General features: G+C 39.7%; 2 protein-coding genes across 4 annotated transcripts; both read left to right on the top strand.

Annotated features, from left to right (window-relative positions):
• The first annotated feature begins 265 nt into the window (after positions 1-265).
• LOC147202605 (ras-related protein Rab-11B-like) lies at positions 266-3,092 on the top strand. 2 transcript variants are annotated; one of them, XM_086115568.1, is made up of 5 exons: positions 266-405; positions 1,157-1,352; positions 1,439-1,632; positions 2,207-2,287; positions 2,366-3,092. In XM_086115568.1, exons 1-5 carry the CDS (start codon positions 366-368, stop codon positions 2,509-2,511), a joined length of 657 nt encoding a protein of 218 aa, XP_085971694.1. In that variant the 5' UTR covers positions 266-365; the 3' UTR covers positions 2,512-3,092. The 2 variants fall into 2 exon arrangements, with proteins under 2 accessions (XP_085971694.1, XP_085971693.1); XM_086115567.1 differs by having other exon boundaries at positions 2,207-3,092.
• A 1,126-nt stretch (positions 3,093-4,218) lies between these two features.
• LOC147202604 (E3 ubiquitin-protein ligase MARCHF2-like) lies at positions 4,219-17,927 on the top strand. 2 transcript variants are annotated; one of them, XR_015101347.1, is made up of 6 exons: positions 4,219-4,535; positions 6,211-6,453; positions 15,864-16,059; positions 16,179-16,388; positions 16,931-17,218; positions 17,335-17,927. XR_015101347.1 is itself a non-coding variant. In XM_086115271.1 (5 exons), exons 2-5 carry the CDS (start codon positions 6,266-6,268, stop codon positions 17,087-17,089), a joined length of 753 nt encoding a protein of 250 aa, XP_085971397.1. In that variant the 5' UTR covers positions 4,219-4,535; positions 6,211-6,265; the 3' UTR covers positions 17,090-17,927. The 2 variants fall into 2 exon arrangements, 1 of the variants encoding a protein (XP_085971397.1); XM_086115271.1 differs by having other exon boundaries at positions 16,931-17,927.
• Positions 17,928-18,323: the final 396 nt, after the last annotated feature.

The raw sequence follows: 18,323 nt of genomic DNA, 5'->3' as shown, positions 1-18,323 counted from the left end.
AGCACAAATGTCATCCAAAACATATGTACAGTAGTCGTAAATAAAATATATTTTTAAATTATTTAATGTAATGTATTAATGATAAGCGGAATAGAAAATGAAGGACTAATTAAAAACTAATGTACTGTATTATGAAGTGGATCGTGGTTTCAGCGCAATGGCCTCTTCCTGCATTGATTCGTCCCGCGATTCTTTACAAGCAACCGATTCGTCGACATAGCTGTCAATCACATACGTAAATAACATATTCAATGTCACGTGCTCCATGTGGTGACGCATGCATTTTCCTGCTTGAGGGCGGAGTTTGTCCGTTGGGCAATATTTGGAAAAAGTAACAGTCAGACGCTAATCACCGCGGGGGAAAAATGGGAAACCGAGATGATGAATACGATTATTTATTCAAAGGTAAGGCCTTCGGGGGGCGGATGAACAGCAACGCTCGACGCTGGCGATCGTTATTAGTCCGTGACACAAGGAAGTGACACAAAACAACGGAAATGCTAAAGTTAGCTCCCGAGGGAACAGAAACGCGCAAATTGCCCAACGTTAGAAAAGGTATTCCAAAAAAGATACCATGTTGTTCGTTAACATGATATTCATGGGTCATACTTTCTAAAACTGCCGTAGAGGCCATGATCCCAAGCGATCCGGGAAACAAGCTACGGGGTTAAGTAGCTAACATGGACGTAGTCGGCACTGAGTGACGTCACCAACCTTGCAAAACAGATGTTTGTGAGCTGGGCAGTCAATGCGAGCTCAATTCATATTTTAAATCCTAAATATGATAATAATGAAACTTCAAGAGTCACTCAAAACAATGAACACACACACACACACCTATTTGTAGTTTTCTATTCATCTAATAGCAAAGTAGTAATTGGTACACCTTGACTCCTGATCGTCTGACAGTGCGGACAAAAAAATGTCAGAGATGTTAGTAAGACACCTAAGTGTGAAAGTGGAAAAAAAATTCATCTCCTTTCAAATGAAGACTTTAAATTTACTTTGATTTTGCTTTGTCACATCTTTAAATTTTAAATAATTAAAGCAAGAATTGGATGTGTTATTGAACTATGAAAACGTGTCAAAACATTTGGCAACCCCAGTATAAAAACATCCCCATATATCTCACAACCTGTTGTTTGGTTGCTTGCAGTCGTGCTGATCGGAGACTCCGGAGTAGGCAAGAGCAACCTGCTGTCACGCTTCACCAGAAACGAATTCAACCTGGAGAGCAAGAGCACCATCGGGGTAGAGTTCGCCACCCGCAGCCTGCAGGTGGACGGCAAGACCATCAAGGCTCAGATTTGGGACACAGCCGGACAGGAACGCTACCGAGCCATCACCTCAGCGTGAGTGTCCTTCCTCCTCTTCCCCAAGATTGTCCTGGTGCGTTTGATTTGCGAACGAACGAGATGACCGTGTTTACCGGTCTTAGGTACTACCGGGGCGCGGTGGGCGCTCTGCTGGTGTACGACATCGCCAAGCACCTGACGTACGAGAACGTGGAGCGCTGGCTGAAGGAGCTGAGGGACCACGCTGACAACAACATCGTCATCATGCTGGTGGGGAACAAGAGCGACCTGCGACACCTCAGGGCCGTGCCCACCGACGAGGCGCGGGCCTTTGCCGGTAAATTCACCTCATTCTTCAATTTCACCATCAACCCTGGGGACCTTTTTAGCTAACTTGTCTCACTGTGGGAAAAAAAACATAGCAAAAATAGATATTTGGTAGAATAAAATTCTGATGAGTAAAATAATTTCTGTTCTGAATTACAGGAAGAACGTTTGACCCTTTAACAGTGCTTTTAGTCCTTCAGTTTTGTTCAACTTTACAATGAAGAAATTATTTTTTGGGGGGGCGAGGTTAGATGTCATCAAGTATCAAGTCAACTTTATTGTCAAATGTGCTGTATGTGCAACATACAGCACAGATGAAATTTCTTCCCTCTCAAGACAACATACAACAAGAGGATCTTGTCGTGTGCAAAATGGAAAATAAAATACAGCTGATTTCAGACCTCTGCTAATAGTTTCCAGTGATGGTAGTCATGTGCCACCGTAGGTTAAAGGTGACCTGCTTTTATGTTATATTTGATTTTTTAAATACTTTTTTGTGAAAGTGGAACTGATATTTAGTACTCAAAATGTAATGAAAAATATTCCGTATGATCCCATTCTCAGTGCTGTTCTTTACATCACAGAAAAAAACACGCTGTCATTCATCGAGACTTCTGCCTTGGACTCCACAAATGTGGAAGAAGCCTTCAAGAACATCCTCACAGGTAAAGAGGAGAGTTGTGTTTGTTTAACCCACAAAGTTATTATTATTATTTTTTTTAATGTATTTGCCTCCTTGGCAGAAATTTACCGCATCGTGTCCCAGAAGCAAATATCGGACAGATCAGCGCACGACGACTCCCCTGGCAACAACGTGGTAGACATCAGCGTGCCACCCACCACCGACGGACAGAGGGGCAACAAAATGGCATGCTGCCAGAGCCTGTGAACTTTTTTTTTGTTTGTTTGTTTGGGTTGAAATCCCTCCCTCCTTCCTCCTCACTTTGACTTCAATCCCATTCCCATTGACCCAGTCGCATCGAGAGCGACGGCGAGGGGATGTGAAGCGTTTCTCAATATCCCAGACATTGAAAGTGTGGATTTCGACTCCCCCCCCCCATCTCGGAGCAGACATGATGCCTGAAAGCAGAGCGGCCGTGACTGTCTTGACTCCCAAGTATGAAAGCCATCCGTTTTGTTTTGTTAACACGCACACACCAAAGCAAGATAACATGCAATCATGAACAGCTGCATTTCAAGATTCTATAAATCAAATTAATGTTGCAAAAAGCTTCCAATCAACCAGCTGGCACACTTTTACATGTCCAATCATTTCAGTGTTGTTATTTTTTATTTTTTTTACATTGCCGACATCCGGTAACATTTCAAAGCTAAAATGATTCACACCAGAGTCTTGACACACATCCAGTAAGTGTTTTACCAATGCAGGGAAGGATGTGCATGACTTGTGTGTGTCAGATATTTCTCGTGAAAATTGCTGATGCGTCAATAAAGCCAACGACAAATGTATTTTTGGAGCGGCGTGTTCGTCAATCAGCGTTTCCCAGCAAAACTGGCCGCACGTTGGGAGTAGCATTCTACAAAAGTGACGTCGGTTACAGGAACTAGTGCATGTTGCTGTGACGCAATAACATTTTCTTCATGCCTTCTTGCTTCCGATACTTGAGAATTCATGCGGACTTAGTGGGCATGCACTTCTCCGTCTTTGATGGGTTCCGAGTGGTTATGATGCCAGACGGGATGTGAAGAGCATCAAATCAGTTGTTGGTCATTTATTTAACCCTTTCAGGGACAGAAGTTATTACAGTGGACAGCTTATCAGGTTGTCAGGTCACAGAAAATTAAGAATTTGGGGTAGTATTGCATCTTCTGGAAGGTGGATTTTTTTTTTTGATTGCAACATTATTTTTAATCGATGAAGGCATTGGAGAAACTCTTATACACAAATATGAACAATGTGAGAGTTTCAAAGTGGAGTGACCTTGACACGGTTGATGCTATTCATCACGAGGAAGTGCGTATTACAACGGGTCGAAATGTCCATTTATTTTTAATGTTGATTCATGCTCCTATCAGTTACAGTAAAAACACTGAGGTAATTCAATTGTTTGGTAATAATTGTCAAGAAGGATTCTTGCTCATGAAGTGGGAGGATGTTCAGTAATCCACACTTGGTAGTGAAACATTCGGATTCAAGATTTGGATAGTACGGATGTGAAAGTCCCCCAAATGCAAATACAGTAGTTGATGACCACTATTCAGCAAATCTGCATATAATTGATGCCCGTTCTGGAGTTATTTTTTTCTTTTTGTTTACAACCCTTCAAAAATCTTTTTTAAAATGCTGATAATTTCAATGTGTTTTCCGCAAAAACCACACGAAAATTTTAAAATAATATTACACCCTCCCCATTTTGTCTTTTTTTTTCTAGAATTTTTTTTTACCAAATACTGATTATTTTGTATTTATTCATAACATTGTAGGGATATGAACTAATGATCTGTTTAAGGATACTAAAGATTTTAGTCGTGTTTAAAGGGGAAAAAAAGTCAAAATGCGACATGGGTCGTTTAAAGATGGCGATATAGGGGCAGGTGGGGGGGGGGGGGGGGGTTCCGCGAGGGTCAAACCGACAGTACGGGGGGTCGACTGTCTTCACGTGGTGCGTGTTGACGTCATCCAAAAAGTCACGTGGTCCGGTTTAATAACATCGTGTTTTGCCTTCTGGACTGCAACTTTTGACAAGCCTCCGAGGGAGAGTTTTAGATGCAAGTCCAGTCTGCGCGTTGTCCACCCCCAGCTGAGCAAAGTGGAAGTCGACCGGACCGCACTTTTGTCGAGCTAGCTCGCACTTCGTTCAGGTCGTTTTTCGGGCCAAACCCTGTGGATTAAAGAGTGTCAGAAACGAACAAAGATGCCGTCATAAATTGTCATCACCAAAGTTTTAAGTGGTAAGTTGTCTTGATTTTGCTGTGTTTTTTTGTTTGTTTTGGGGGGGTTTTCACACTTAACAACGGTCTAATTCCTGGATGAGCACCTTGTATGTATGTATGTCTATTGAAAGCATAATGTTGTTTGTGTGTGTGATGTTGGCAATGGCAAAGGTGACCTCTGCTGCACGTGATAGTCGTAAATAGTCGATACCAAATTTGCGGCAGAAAGCCAAAGACTTTATGAAAATGTCAGGAAAAATGCGTTTTTTTACTTTTGATTTGAGGAGTGACATTTGGTTTCGAGTGAAAGAGTGCAAATAGCTGTTTTTTTTTAAAACGTCAGTTTTATATCTTTATATCTTAATCCCCATTTTGTGAATGAATACCAATAATAGGAACTTGCTTTGGCCAACCACTTTAATTCTACAAATGTATAATTTAATGATTTTTTTTAAACGATAAATGTGGGAGAGGTTTTACTCCTATAATGACGTTAATAGTAATTTTGCAATGGCTAGGTTACATGACAACTTACTGTAATATGACTTCTTTTCTCACAACATTCTTTGCAATATTTTCTGACTTTTCTTGTACTGATGTATTTTTTTTGTAAGTTTATTTTTGCCCCACTGCAACTTTCTTCTTGAAAATGTTATTACTAGTACTTATTTCTTGTACCGGTAATGTTATGACTGCTTTTTTTTTTGTAATGTTATGATTCTTTTTGAATAAAATTACAACTTTTGGTGGTACCTTAATAGCTTTTTTCTCCCCCCCCCCCCTTTTGAGTGGGCCCCCGGCTGTTGTTTGTATCAAATGACAGCCAGTGTAGAACAATTTTTTAAAAATTATATTCAAAGCAAGACATTGGTAATGTGCAAACACAATTTTTTTCCACCGTTAATGTTATCGATAACATGACAATTTCCTTGATTTAAAAAATAATAATAAAAATGTTTTCAAGAAGTGCCATAAGTAAATGGCTGAAATTAAAAGGTTTGCACCTCTGTGCATCCTCTGAAAACCGAGGTGTGGCTCTGTCCGGAATTCACCATTTAAATTCAAGATCAGCAATTTCTCGTAGGTTTTTAGCTCCTTTCTTGCAGAACGTGCGAGTTTTTGAAATGAGATTTTTATTTAATCACGAAAACCTGGCATTTGATGAGGGGTGTGTAGACTTTTTATATGCGGCTAATTTATAACATCAACATATTGAGTGATTCAACGGCGGTGTTTTGGTCACCATCTGCCATGCTTAAAAAAAAACACACAGTTAAATCCACAGGATTAGATGGTGTTTTTTTTTTTTTTTTAAACGGGACACATTTGTCTGCTGCCGTCATCTTATCTTTCATGTGGGGGTTATCACGGTGCAGCCAGCTGTTTATCAGCCGCCTGCACTGCGCTCGCGCCGCAGCTGACGTAAGGCCGAGTTCTTGTCAATTGTCCGAGCACACCTCGTGGCACTTCCATTTTTACCCGAGCTAATTGCACATAAGCCACACGCTGACAGAGACTCACACGTAATGTCATTGTGGTTCCCCCGTGTGCTATCGCTCAGCATTGGGCAATATTGATTAAGCGCAGGGAGTGGGGGGGGATTTTGGCAGTTACATTTTTCAAACTCATTCATCCCTACTTTTAAGGCAGTCTTGCTCTAGTTTACTTGAACAAATTTGTCTTGTATTTGCAGAAACTGCAAAACACCGTGATCCAAACTTGACGCCACACCCGGGCGCCCTTGAAACATGACGACGGGCGGTTGCTGCCACCTGCCCGACGCCCGATGTCACAGTCCAAAAGATGTTCAAAGGAGCGTGGAGGAAGAAGGAGGCAGCAATGGCGGAGAAGGCAGCGAGTGGCCGGCACACTGCGCCGGACAGGTCACAATAGTTGAAGGACACTCGCCGTCATCCGTCATCAAAACCCTGCCAAGGTTTGTTTGCGTACCAAAACACCCTTGGACACATTCAGGTTTATTCACTGCAGGCAATGTTTATAGGTCACATTTGAACATTCTTACAGTCCTATCGGTGTGAAAATAAATCAAGATACATCTTTATTTATATAGCGCTTTCACAACAGCTGCAGCTGTAACAAAGTGCAGAACAGTCAACATAAAATAACAAAATAATATTACACAACACAACATAAGACACGGATAATCATGCAATTGTAACCACTATTCCTGGATGCACTTTGTTAAGCAGTTCTAGATGAAAGAGGAGAGGATCTAAGTGTCCTTTCACCAGTAGATCAGAGACATCTCGCTGAAAATGTGCACGCGTCTGCTACAAGCTAAGTTTGAAAGTAAACATGAAGCTGTAGTGTCCATTGACGAAAAAAAAAGAGATTGGTTCGCTTCACTTCTCCCGTCCCACTTCAATTCCGAGCGGCGACTGTGAGTTCCAAATCCGCGCTGACGCCCCTCTATTCTCATCCTCGCCTCCACTAGCCATCCATCCAGCCGGACCACGCACACTTGTCCAACAGCGCCGACATCTCCGCTGAACAAAACGACAGGGTTCCCACGGGTCCTTAAAGTTCATTAAAATACATAAAAAAAGAAATTGTAAAATTATGTTCTTAATGGTCCTTAATGATCAGGGAAAGCTTCTAAAATCAATAAAAATACTTAAAAATTAACCTGTGGTGTTCATTTCATTTGTGTATCGGCCGAATAAAACGACCATGTACAGTTAGGCGTTTTGGGCCGAAAAAAACCCCGACCAAGTATAGTAAGGCATTTTTAGCTACAAAAAAAAAACAACCATGTATAGTAAGGCGTTTTTAGCCGAAAAAAGCGACCATGTATAGTAAGGCGTTTTTTAGCCGAAAAAAACGACCATGTATGATAAGGCGTTTTTAGCCGAAAAAAGCGACCATGTATAGTAAGGCGTTTTTTAGCCGAAAAAAACGACCATGTATGGTAAGGCGTTTTTAGCCGAAAAAAACGACCATGTATAGTAAGGCGTTTTTAGCCGAAAAAAACGACCATGTATAGTAAGGCGTTTTAGCCGAAAAAAACGACCATGTATAGTAAGGCTTTTTTTAGCCTAAAAAAAAGTATGTATAGTAAGGCGTTTTTTGCCGAAAAAACGACCATGTATAGTAAGGCATTTTTAGCTAAAAAAAAACGACCATGTATAGTAAGGCGTTTTTAGCCGAAAAAAACGACCATGTATAGTAAGGCGTTTTTTAGCCGAAAACAACGACCATGTATAATAAGGCGTTTTTAGCCGAAAAAAACGACCATGTATAGTAAGGCATTTTTAGCTAAAAAAAAACGACCATGTATAGTAAGGCGTTTTTAGCTAAAAAAAACGACCATGTATAGTAAGGCGTTTTTAGCCGAAAAAAATGACCATGTATAGTAAGGCGTTTTTAGCCGAAAAAAACGACCATGTATAGTAAGGCGTTTTTTGCCGGAAAAAAAGACCATGTATAGTAAGGCGTTTTTAGCCGAAAAAAACGACCATGTATAGTAAGGCGTTTTTAGCCGAAAAAAACGACCATGTATAGTAAGGCTTTTTTAGCCTAAAAATAAACAACCATGTATAGTAAGGCGTTTTTAGCCGAAAAAAACGACGATGTATAGTAAGGCGTTTTTAGCCGAAAAAAGCGACCATGTATATATAGTAAGGCTTTTTTTAGCCTAAAAATAAAGAATATGTATAGTAAGGCGTTTTTTGCCGAAAAAATGACCATGGATAGGAAGGCGTTTTTAGCCGAAAAAAACGACCATGTATAGTAAGGCGCTTTTAGCCGAAAAAAACGACCATGTATAGTAAGGCATTTTTAGCTAAAAAAAACGACCATGTATAATAAGGCATTTTTAGCCGAAAAAAACGACGATATATAGTAAGGCGTTTTTTAGCCGAAAACAACGACCATGTATAATAAGGCGTTTTTAGCCGAAAAAAACGACCATGTATAGTAAGGCATTTTTAGCTAAAAAAAAAACGACCATGTATAGTAAGGCGTTTTTAGCAGAAAAAAAACAACCACGTATAGTCAGAAGTTTTTAGCCGAAAAAAACCGACCATGTGTAAGGCGTTTTTGGAGGGAAAAAATGACAGAAAAAAACGACCCTGTATAGTAAGGCGTTTTTAGCTGAAAAAAAAACGACCATGTATAGTAAGGCGTTTTTAGAGGGAAAAAATGACAGAAAAAAACGACCATGTATAGCAAAGCGTTTTTAACCGAAAAAACCGACCATGTATAGTAAGGCCTTTTTCGCCGAAAATAACGACCATGTATAGTAAGGTGTTTTTAGAGGAAAAAAACGACCATGTATAGTAAGGCGTTTTTAGAGGAAAAAAACGACCATGTATAGTAAGGCGTTTTTAGAGGAAAAAATGAAAGAAAAAAACAACCATGTATAGTAAGGCCTTTTTCGCCGAAAATAACGACCATGTATAGTAAGGTGTTTTTAAAGGAAAAAAACGACCATGTATAGTAAGGCGTTTTTTGCCGGAAAAAAAGACCATGTATAGTAAGGCGTTTTTAGCCGAAAAAAACGACCATGTATAGTAAGGCGTTTTTAGCCGAAAAAAACGACCATGTATTAGTAAGGCGTTTTTAGCCGAAAAAAACGACCATGTATAGTAAGGCTTTTTTAGCCTAAAAATAAACAACCATGCATAGTAAGGCGTTTTTAGCCGAAAAAAACGACGATGTATAGTAAGGCGTTTTTAGCCGAAAAAAGCGACCATGTATAGTAAGGCTTTTTTTAGCCTAAAAATAAAGAATATGTATAGTAAGGCGTTTTTTGCCGAAAAAATGACCATGGATAGGAAGGCGTTTTTAGCCGAAAAAAACGACCATGTATAGTAAGGCGCTTTTAGCCGAAAAAAACGACCAACTATAGTAAGGCATTTTTAGCAAAAAAAAAACGACCATGTATAATAAGGCATTTTTAGCCGAAAAAAACGACGATGTATAGTAAGGCGTTTTTTTAGCCGAAAACAACGACCATGTATAATAAGGCGTTTTTAGCCGAAAAAAACGACCATGTATAGTAAGGCATTTTTAGCTAAAAAAAAAAAAACGACCATGTATAGTAAGGCCTTTTTCGCCGAAAATAACGACCATGTATAGTAAGGTGTTTTTAAAGGAAAAAAACGACCATGTATAGTAAGGCGTTTTTTGCCGGAAAAAAAGACCATGTATAGTAAGGCGTTTTTAGCCGAAAAAAACGACCATGTATAGTAAGGCGTTTTTAGCCGAAAAAAACGACCATGTATAGTAAGGCTTTTTTAGCCTAAAAATAAACAACCATGCATAGTAAGGCGTTTTTAGCCTAAAAATAAACAACCATGCATAGTAAGGCGTTTTTAGCCGAAAAAAGCGACCATGTATAGTAAGGCTTTTTTTAGCCTAAAAATAAAGAATATGTATAGTAAGGCGTTTTTTGCCGAAAAAATGACCATGGATAGGAAGGCGTTTTTAGCCGAAAAAAAACGACCATGTATAATAAGGCGTTTTTAGCCGAAAAAAACTACCATGTATAGTAAGGCATTTTTAGCTAAAAAAAAAAAACGACCATGTATAGTAAGGCCTTTTTCGCCGAAAATAACGACCATGTATAGTAAGGTGTTTTTAAAGGAAAAAAACGACCATGTATAGTAAGGCGTTTTTTGCCGGAAAAAAAGACCATGTATAGTAAGGCGTTTTTAGCCGAAAAAAACGACCATGTATAGTAAGGCGTTTTTAGCCGAAAAAAACGACCATGTATAGTAAGGCGTTTTTAGCCGAAAAAAACGACCATGTATAGTAAGGCATTTTTAGCTAAAAAAAAAACGACCATGTATAATAAGGCATTTTTAGCCGAAAAAAACGACGATGTATAGTAAGGCGTTTTTTTAGCCGAAAACAACGACCATGTATAATAAGGCGTTTTTAGCCGAAAAAAACGACCATGTATAGTAAGGCATTTTTAGCTAAAAAAAAAAAACGACCATGTATAGTAAGGCCTTTTTCGCCGAAAATAACGACCATGTATAGTAAGGTGTTTTTAAAGGAAAAAAACGACCATGTATAGTAAGGCGTTTTTTGCCGGAAAAAAAGACCATGTATAGTAAGGCGTTTTTAGCCGAAAAAAACGACCATGTATAGTAAGGCGTTTTTAGCCGAAAAAAACGACCATGTATAGTAAGGCGTTTTTAGCCGAAAAAAACGACCATGTATAGTAAGGCTTTTTTAGCCTAAAAATAAACAACCATGCATAGTAAGGCGTTTTTAGCCTAAAAATAAACAACCATGCATAGTAAGGCGTTTTTAGCCGAAAAAAGCGACCATGTATAGTAAGGCTTTTTTTAGCCTAAAAATAAAGAATATGTATAGTAAGGCGTTTTTTGCCGAAAAAATGACCATGGATAGGAAGGCGTTTTTAGCCGAAAAAAAACCACCATGTATAGTAAGGCGCTTTTAGCCGAAAAAAACGACCATGTATAGTAAGGCATTTTTAGCTAAAAAAAAAACGACCATGTATAATAAGGCATTTTTAGCCGAAAAAAACGACGATGTATAGTAAGGCGTTTTTTTAGCCGAAAACAACGACCATGTATAATAAGGCGTTTTTAGCCGAAAAAAACGACCATGTATAGTAAGGCATTTTTAGCTAAAAAAAAAAACGACCATGTATAGTAAGGCGTTTTTAGCAGAAAAAAAACAACCACGTATAGTCAGAAGTTTTTAGCCGAAAAAAAACGACCATGTGTAAGGCGTTTTTGGAGGGAAAAAATGACAGAAAAAAAACGACCCTGTATAGTAAGGCGTTTTTAGCTGAAAAAAAAACGACAATGTATAGTAAGGCGTTTTTAGAGGGAAAAAATGACAGAAAAAAACGACCATGTATAGCAAAGCGTTTTTAACCGAAAAAACCGACCATGTATAGTAAGGCCTTTTTCGCCGAAAATAACGACCATGTATAGTAAGGTGTTTTTAGAGGAAAAAAACGACTATGTATAAGGCGTTTTTAGAGGAAAAAAACGACCATGTATAGTAAGGCGTTTTTAGAGGAAAAAAATGAAAGAAAAAAACAACCATGTATAGTAAGGCCTTTTTCGCCGAAAATAACGACCATGTATAGTAAGGTGTTTTTAAAGGAAAAAAACGACCATGTATAGTAAGGCGTTTTTAGAGGAAAAAAACGACCATGTATAGTAAGGCGTTTTTAGAGGAAAAAATGAAAGAAAAAAACAACCATGTATAGTAAGGCTTTTTTAGCCGAAAAAAACGACCATGTATAGTAAGGCGTTTTTAGAGGGAAAAAATGACAGAAAAAAACGACCATGTATAGTCAGGCGTTTTTAGCCGAAAAAAACAACCACGTATAGTAAGGCGTTTTTCGCCCAAAAAAACCACCATGTATAGTAAGGCGCTTTTAGCCGAAAAAAACGACCATGTATAGTAAGGCATTTTTAGCTAGAAAAAAACGACCATGTATAATAAGGCATTTTTAGCCGAAAAAAACGACGATGTATAGTAAGGCGTTTTTTAGCCGAAAACAACGACCATGTATAATAAGGCGTTTTTAGCCGAAAAAAACGACCATGTATAGGAAGGCATTTTTAGCTAAAAAAAAAGACCATGTATAGTAAGGCGTTTTTAGCAGAAAAAAAACAACCACATATAGTCAGAAGTTTTTAGCCGAAAAAAAACGACCATGTGTAAGGCGTTTTTGGAGGGAAAAAATGACAGAAAAAAACGACCCTGTATAGTAAGGCGTTTTTAGCTGAAAAAAAAACGACCATGTATAGTAAGGCGTTTTTAGAGGGAAAAAATGACAGAAAAAAACGACCATGTATAGCAAAGCGTTTTTAACCGAAAAAACCGACCATGTATAGTAAGGCCTTTTTCGCCGAAAATAACGACCATGTATCGTAAGGTGTTTTTAGAGGAAAAAAACGACCATGTATAGTAAGGCGTTTTTAGAGGAAAAAAACGACCATGTATAGTAAGGCGTTTTTAGAGGAAAAAAATGAAAGAAAAAAACAACCATGTATAGTAAGGCCTTTTTCGCCGAAAATAACGACCATGTATAGTAAGGTGTTTTTAAAGGAAAAAAACGACCATGTATAGTAAGGCGTTTTTAGAGGAAAAAAACGACCATGTATAGTAAGGCGTTTTTAGAGGAAAAAAATGAAAGAAAAAAACAACCATGTATAGTAAGGCTTTTTTAGCCGAAAAAAACGACCATGTATAGTAAGGCGTTTTTAGAGGGAAAAAATGACAGAAAAAAACGACCATGTATAGTCAGGCGTTTTTAGCCGAAAAAAACAACCACGTATAGTAAGGCGTTTTTCGCCCAAAAAAAACGACCATGTATAGTAAGGCGTTTTTAGCAAAAAAAAACGACCATGCATAGTAAGGCGTTTTTTAGCCGAAAAAAAATGACCATGTATATATAGTAAGGTTTTTTTTAGCCGAAAAAAACGACCATGTATAGTAAGGCTTTTTTAGCCGAAAAAAACGACTATGTGTAGTAAGGCTTTTTTTAGCCGAAAAAAAACGACCATGTATAGTAAGGCGTTTTTAGCCCAAAAAAACGATGATGGGCGTTTTTTAGCCGAAAAAAACGACCCTGTATAAATAGTAAGGCGTTTTTAGAGGGAAAAAAAAGACAGAAAAAAACGACGATGTATAGTAAGGCATTTTTAGCCGAAAAAAAAACGACCATGTATAGTAAGGTGTTTTTAGCCGAAAAAAACCACCATGTATAATAAGGCGTTTTTAGTCTTTTTTTCGGTAAAAAACGCCTTTCTATACATGGTCGTTTTTTTCGGCTAAAAACGCCTGTCACTGGGAACTTTCTGGAGCCTATCCCAGCTTTAGGCCATCGGAACTCACACTTATGCTGTCACTGGACGGGGTTTGAACCCGCGCTGCCTGGACGGAAAGCCAGCGTGTATACCTCTACACCACCAGTGACTGTGTCTTGCTTTGCACAACAGGCGAATTTGACATGCACTCTGGAGGGTTTGCAGGAAAAAGTAACAGTTTGGTGTTGTATTTTCTCACGTCACTGACCGGGGTTTGAACCGGGGTTGCCTGGACCGAAAGCCAGCGTGTATAACTCTACACCACCAGTGACTGTGACTTGCTCTGCACGTTAGGGGTATTTAACATGCACTCTGAAGGGTTTGCAGGAAAAACTAACTGATGTTTTATTTTCTCATGTCACTGAGCAGGGTTTGAACCAAGGTTGCCTGAACGGAAAGCCTGCTGTATACCTCTACACCACCAGTGACTGTGACTTGACCTGCACGATAGGCGTATTTGACATGCACTCTGGAGGGTTTACAGGAAGAAAACTGGTGTATTTTCATACATCATTGAGCGGGGTTTGAACATATGCAAACAATACATGTTCGTTTTTTTGGGGGGGCTAAAAACGCCTTCCTATACATGGTCTTTTTTTTTCCGGCTAAAAACGCCTTACTACACATGGTCGTTTTTTTCGGCTAAAAACGCCTTACTATACATGGTCGTTTTTTTCGGCTAAAAACGCCTTACTATACATCGTCGTTTTTTTCGGCTAAAAACACCTTCCTATAAATGGTCTTTTTTTTCGGCTAAAAACGCCTTCCCATACATGGTCTTTTTTTTCGGCTAAAAACGCCTTACTATACATGGTCATTTTTTTCGGCTAAAAAAACGCCTTACTATACATCGTCGTTTTTTTCGGCTAAAAACACCTTCCTATAAATGGTCTTTTTTTTCGGCTAAAAACGCCTTCCCATACATGGTCTTTTTTTTCGGCTAAAAACGCCTTACTATACATGGTCATTCTTTTCGGCTAAAAAAACGCCTTACAATACATCGTCGTTTTTTTCGGCTAAAAACGCCTTACTGTACATGGTCGTTTTTTTCGGCTAAAAACACCTTACTATACATGGTCGTTTTTTTTCGGTTAAAAACGCCTTACTATACATGGTCGTTTTTTTCGGCTAAAAACGCCTTACTGTACATGGTCGTTTTTCGGCAAAAAACGTCTTACTATACATGGTCTTTTTTTTCGGCTAAAAAACGCCTTACTATACATGGTCGTTTTTTTCGGCTAAAAACGCCTTACTATACATGGTCGTTATTTTCGGCTAAAAAACGCCTTACAGTACATGGTCGTTTTTTTCGGCTAAAAACGCCTTACTATACATGGTCGTTTTTTTCGGCTAAAAACGCCTTACTGTACATGGTCATTTTTTTGGCAAAAAACGCCTTACTATACATGGTCGTTTTTTTCGGCTAAAAACGCCTTACTATACATCGTCGTTTTTTTCGGCTAAAAACGCCTTACAATACATGGTCGTTTTTTTCGGCTAAAAATGCCTTACGATACATGGTCATTTTTTTGGGGCTAAAAACGCTTTACTATACTTGGTCGTTTTTTGGGGTTTTTTTGGCCCAAATCACCTTATTATTGCATAGTAACCTCCGCAGTGCAACACCGACCAATTGTTACTTGACTACCAGTCAAGTAACAATTCACACTGTGCGTCGATGTGAGTGTGAGCACAAATAGTTGTGCGGAGAAAAAGATCAGAAAATGAATGGCCACGCACTTTTTTGAGAACGTACTGGAAGGCCAGAGCCTGATTCGAACCCTGCACCTCTGCAGCGCAACACAGATGCACTAACCATTGAACTACCAGGCAGGTCATGAACACTGTACCCACGGGTCCTTCAAGTTCATAAAAATCCATCAAAACTGAAATGATGTTCTTAATTGTGCTTCCTGGTTCCCGCTCTGCTTTTCCCACTGTCTAGGATCAGTCCTGATGATGATCACTTTGGGTCATTTCGGCCAATTTGACATACAGTATGTCAAATAAATGGTTAGCTGATTGCCCCTAAAAATAAAGATGTGCCCTTCCTTTGGCAGCAATGATTTGAACACCAGCTCAGTGAAATGTGGCTTTCCGTTCATTAAATCCACCGTGAATCCCCTGCTGAATGGTGAAAAAGTGGATAAATTAGCCCTCAAAAGTCCTTCAAAGGTCCATAAATAAAAAGCAAGTGGAAGAGTGGGAACCCTGAACGGGACTGTGAAAAACGCTGCCCATGATAGGCGCAAAAAAAACTCAAGTGCTGGAGCGAAAAATTGAATTGAAGATAAATAAATGAAAACGACTCACAGCTTACTGTACAAGACTACAAAACAAAAATGAAGTATAACTGCACGGCCTTTTGAGGACAGCACTAATTTCAATTTTGTGTCACGTTTTTTCCTCTGCCGTCGCATCGTAGCATCAAGCCAAAATAAAAAAAGTAAAAGGGGACTGACTAGTTGACCCTCGCAGTGTCCTTTTGAGTGATCGCCGTGCTGCCTGCGCTTGTGTGCAGCGATGGTCCCATTTGTCGCATCTGCCACGAGGGAGGCTGCGCCGAAGTCCTGCTGTCCCCGTGCGACTGCACCGGCACGCTGGCCACGGTGCACAAGAGCTGCCTGGAGCTCTGGCTGGCCTCCTCCAACACCAACTGCTGCGAGCTGTGCAACGCTCGCTTCAGCATCCAACGCAGACTGCGGCCTTTCACGGAGGTAAACATTCGGGGCCTGGGAAAAAAATGTTTTGTCTTATTTATGCTTAGTATGCCGGATAATAACGATTGATGAGACGTCACGTGAAGGCGGTAAATATGAATGACATCCACACACAGTGGCTGCGAGATCCGGGCTCGTACGAGGAGAGGAGGTTGGTGTTCTGCGACATCATCTGCTTCCTGTTCGTCACGCCACTGGCAACCATTTCGGGCTGGTTGTGCCTGAAGGGCGTCAAGGACGATCTTCAGCTTGGCAGCTTGCTACAGAATACGGGCCTCATCTCGCTCACGCTCGTCCTCTTCACCATCTACAGCCTCTGGACCATGGTAACCACCATCCTCATCCTCACTACGCTCAATTTCAGACAGACTCGCTGAAGATCAATTTTTAATACCCCCTTTTTAAATGTTTTTTTTTGGGGGGGTGATGCATTTGCCTTTTCGTGGATTTTTTTTTTAATAAAAACATACTTATTTGCATTTTTTTTGGGGGGGGGGCAGACATAACCCTTGCATATTTGCGGTGAGGTATTTGCCTTTTCTTGGATTTTTTTTTCCCCTATTCAATAAAAAAAACAGCTATTTGATGATGTTTGGGGGGACGGATATAACCCTAGCTTATTTGCAGTGAGGCATTTACCTTTTCGTGGATTTTTTTTTTCCCATTTAATTTAAAAAAAACAAAAACACCCATGTGCTGATTTATTTATTTCTTTTTGGGTGCTCAGGCCAATGCAGTAACACTGTCGCTTTGCCGCCATGAATCGGTTTGACATTTTTCTGGGAGATTTCCAATCCCTTTATTCAAAAACAGGACAGTATTTTGAATTGTCATCATGACAATGCCGTGCGCGTGTATGTGTGCGCAGGTGTGCCTCCGCTTCCACTGTAAGCTGTACTCGGAGTGGAGAAGAAAGGACCAGCAAGTGCACCTGATCATCCCCAAAGCCAAGGAGGTCGATTGTTCCCAGCATGCCTTGCTTTCCACCACCCCCATCCACATGCCCTCTGACGATAGTCCCGTATGAGAGCCAAAAAGGAGGGGGGGATGCTTTCTTTTTACCCTTTTTTTTTTTTTTTTTAGTTCACTTGCGAGGTTGACTTTGACATGAGCAGAGGCCACGCAAAAGTAGAACACCGTGGACAGTCAATGCAGGGTGAGAGATACATTGAACACATTCGAGGCTGCTTGAAGGTTGCGAAGCCTTCAGATGTGAAAATAACCTTTATATTTTTCATATTTACAATGGCAAAACGTATTTGCCATTTCCAGCGTTCCAATGTAGATTCTGTCAAGATTTCAACCAAATTTGAACTTCCTCAACTAGACGGATGATGCAAAGTTGCACTGAAGATGATTTTTTGTTTTTTTTGTGCGGTGGCAAAATTTGATGACCTGACCATCATAAAAAGACACTTAGAGGTGATGCTCTGATATTTTGCATGTGTTCAATCAAATCTTTTTTTTTCCAAGGCGTGTCTGTTGTGAGTAGAACTATAAAGTCAACCATTTTGCTTTGAGGCAGCCATTTGAGGAGCATTTTGGCTTTTTTCAAGGGGCCTTTTTTTTTTTCTTTCCCAATCACAATTCTGCACAGATGCTCTTGCCGCAGGACTTCATTTGGGACACGGTTGAGTTGCGTTTTATTCATCAAATTGTATTTAATTAGTCGACGGCCTTAAAAACTTCATTGTGAGCAATGATAGTTTAGAGCTCTGTATCATTTCACGTGCTTGCTCTTCATTTATAGTACAGTGTGTTTGATTGTATTTATTATTTGAATTAACAACTGTTGAGTGAGCTTATGTTCTGGCTGCGTGGTTGTATTTATATTGTTGAATTGTTATTAAAACACTCCAAAATAATGTTCACGCCGTCTGTAAAAGCTGGTATGTTTCCATTTTTTCCCCTCCCGCAAGTCACTGTTGTGTACAAACGGCATTGGGAAGGGGGGGACAAAAGCAATGCTGATATTTTTCACGCCTGCGCTTTTGGGCAAGAAACCCAGCTTTGGTATGGCACTCGAGCAAAATGCGCTTTTAATCGTTTTGTTTGTGTTTTTAACATCAGCTTCGAAAGGGGTCGGGTGGGATTGTTAAGCGGGGTGGGTTTATCAGACTTGCAGGCTTAAGAGGGATTTGTTTATGTGTCTGTTTAGTGTTTGTCACAACCGGAGTGATGAGATTCCACCCGTCCTTTGTATCAGGAGTCAGGGAACCATCCAATAAGCATTTGGTGGGGTAAATGTTTTTGACAGTTGC

The sequence above is a fragment of the Hippocampus guttulatus genome, chromosome 7 (genome assembly GCF_054856545.1).
Source record: "Hippocampus guttulatus isolate MCC_2025c chromosome 7, RoL_Hgut_1.0, whole genome shotgun sequence".
Lineage (NCBI taxonomy): Eukaryota > Metazoa > Chordata > Actinopteri > Syngnathiformes > Syngnathidae > Hippocampus > Hippocampus guttulatus.
The sequence above is the reverse complement of the archived record's forward strand: the minus strand, read 5'-3'. Positions and strand labels throughout refer to the sequence as shown.

What these genes read in the sequence shown, in the direction of transcription:
- LOC147202605 (XM_086115567.1), top strand. Translation starts at nt 366, where the DNA reads ATGGGAAACCGAGATGATGAATACGATTATTTATTCAAAG. An exon ending in ATACGATTATTTATTCAAAG is followed by an intron (nt 406 to 1,156) that starts GTAAGGCCTTCG and finishes GGTTGCTTGCAG; the next exon opens with TCGTGCTGATCGGAGACTCC. An exon ending in TACCGAGCCATCACCTCAGC is followed by an intron (nt 1,353 to 1,438) that starts GTGAGTGTCCTT and finishes TACCGGTCTTAG; the next exon opens with GTACTACCGGGGCGCGGTGG.
- LOC147202604 (XM_086115271.1), top strand. Translation starts at nt 6,266, where the DNA reads ATGACGACGGGCGGTTGCTGCCACCTGCCCGACGCCCGATGTCACAGT. An exon ending in GTCATCAAAACCCTGCCAAG is followed by an intron (nt 6,454 to 15,863) that starts GTTTGTTTGCGT and finishes GCTTGTGTGCAG; the next exon opens with CGATGGTCCCATTTGTCGCA. An exon ending in TCTACAGCCTCTGGACCATG is followed by an intron (nt 16,389 to 16,930) that starts GTAACCACCATC and finishes ATGTGTGCGCAG; the next exon opens with GTGTGCCTCCGCTTCCACTG.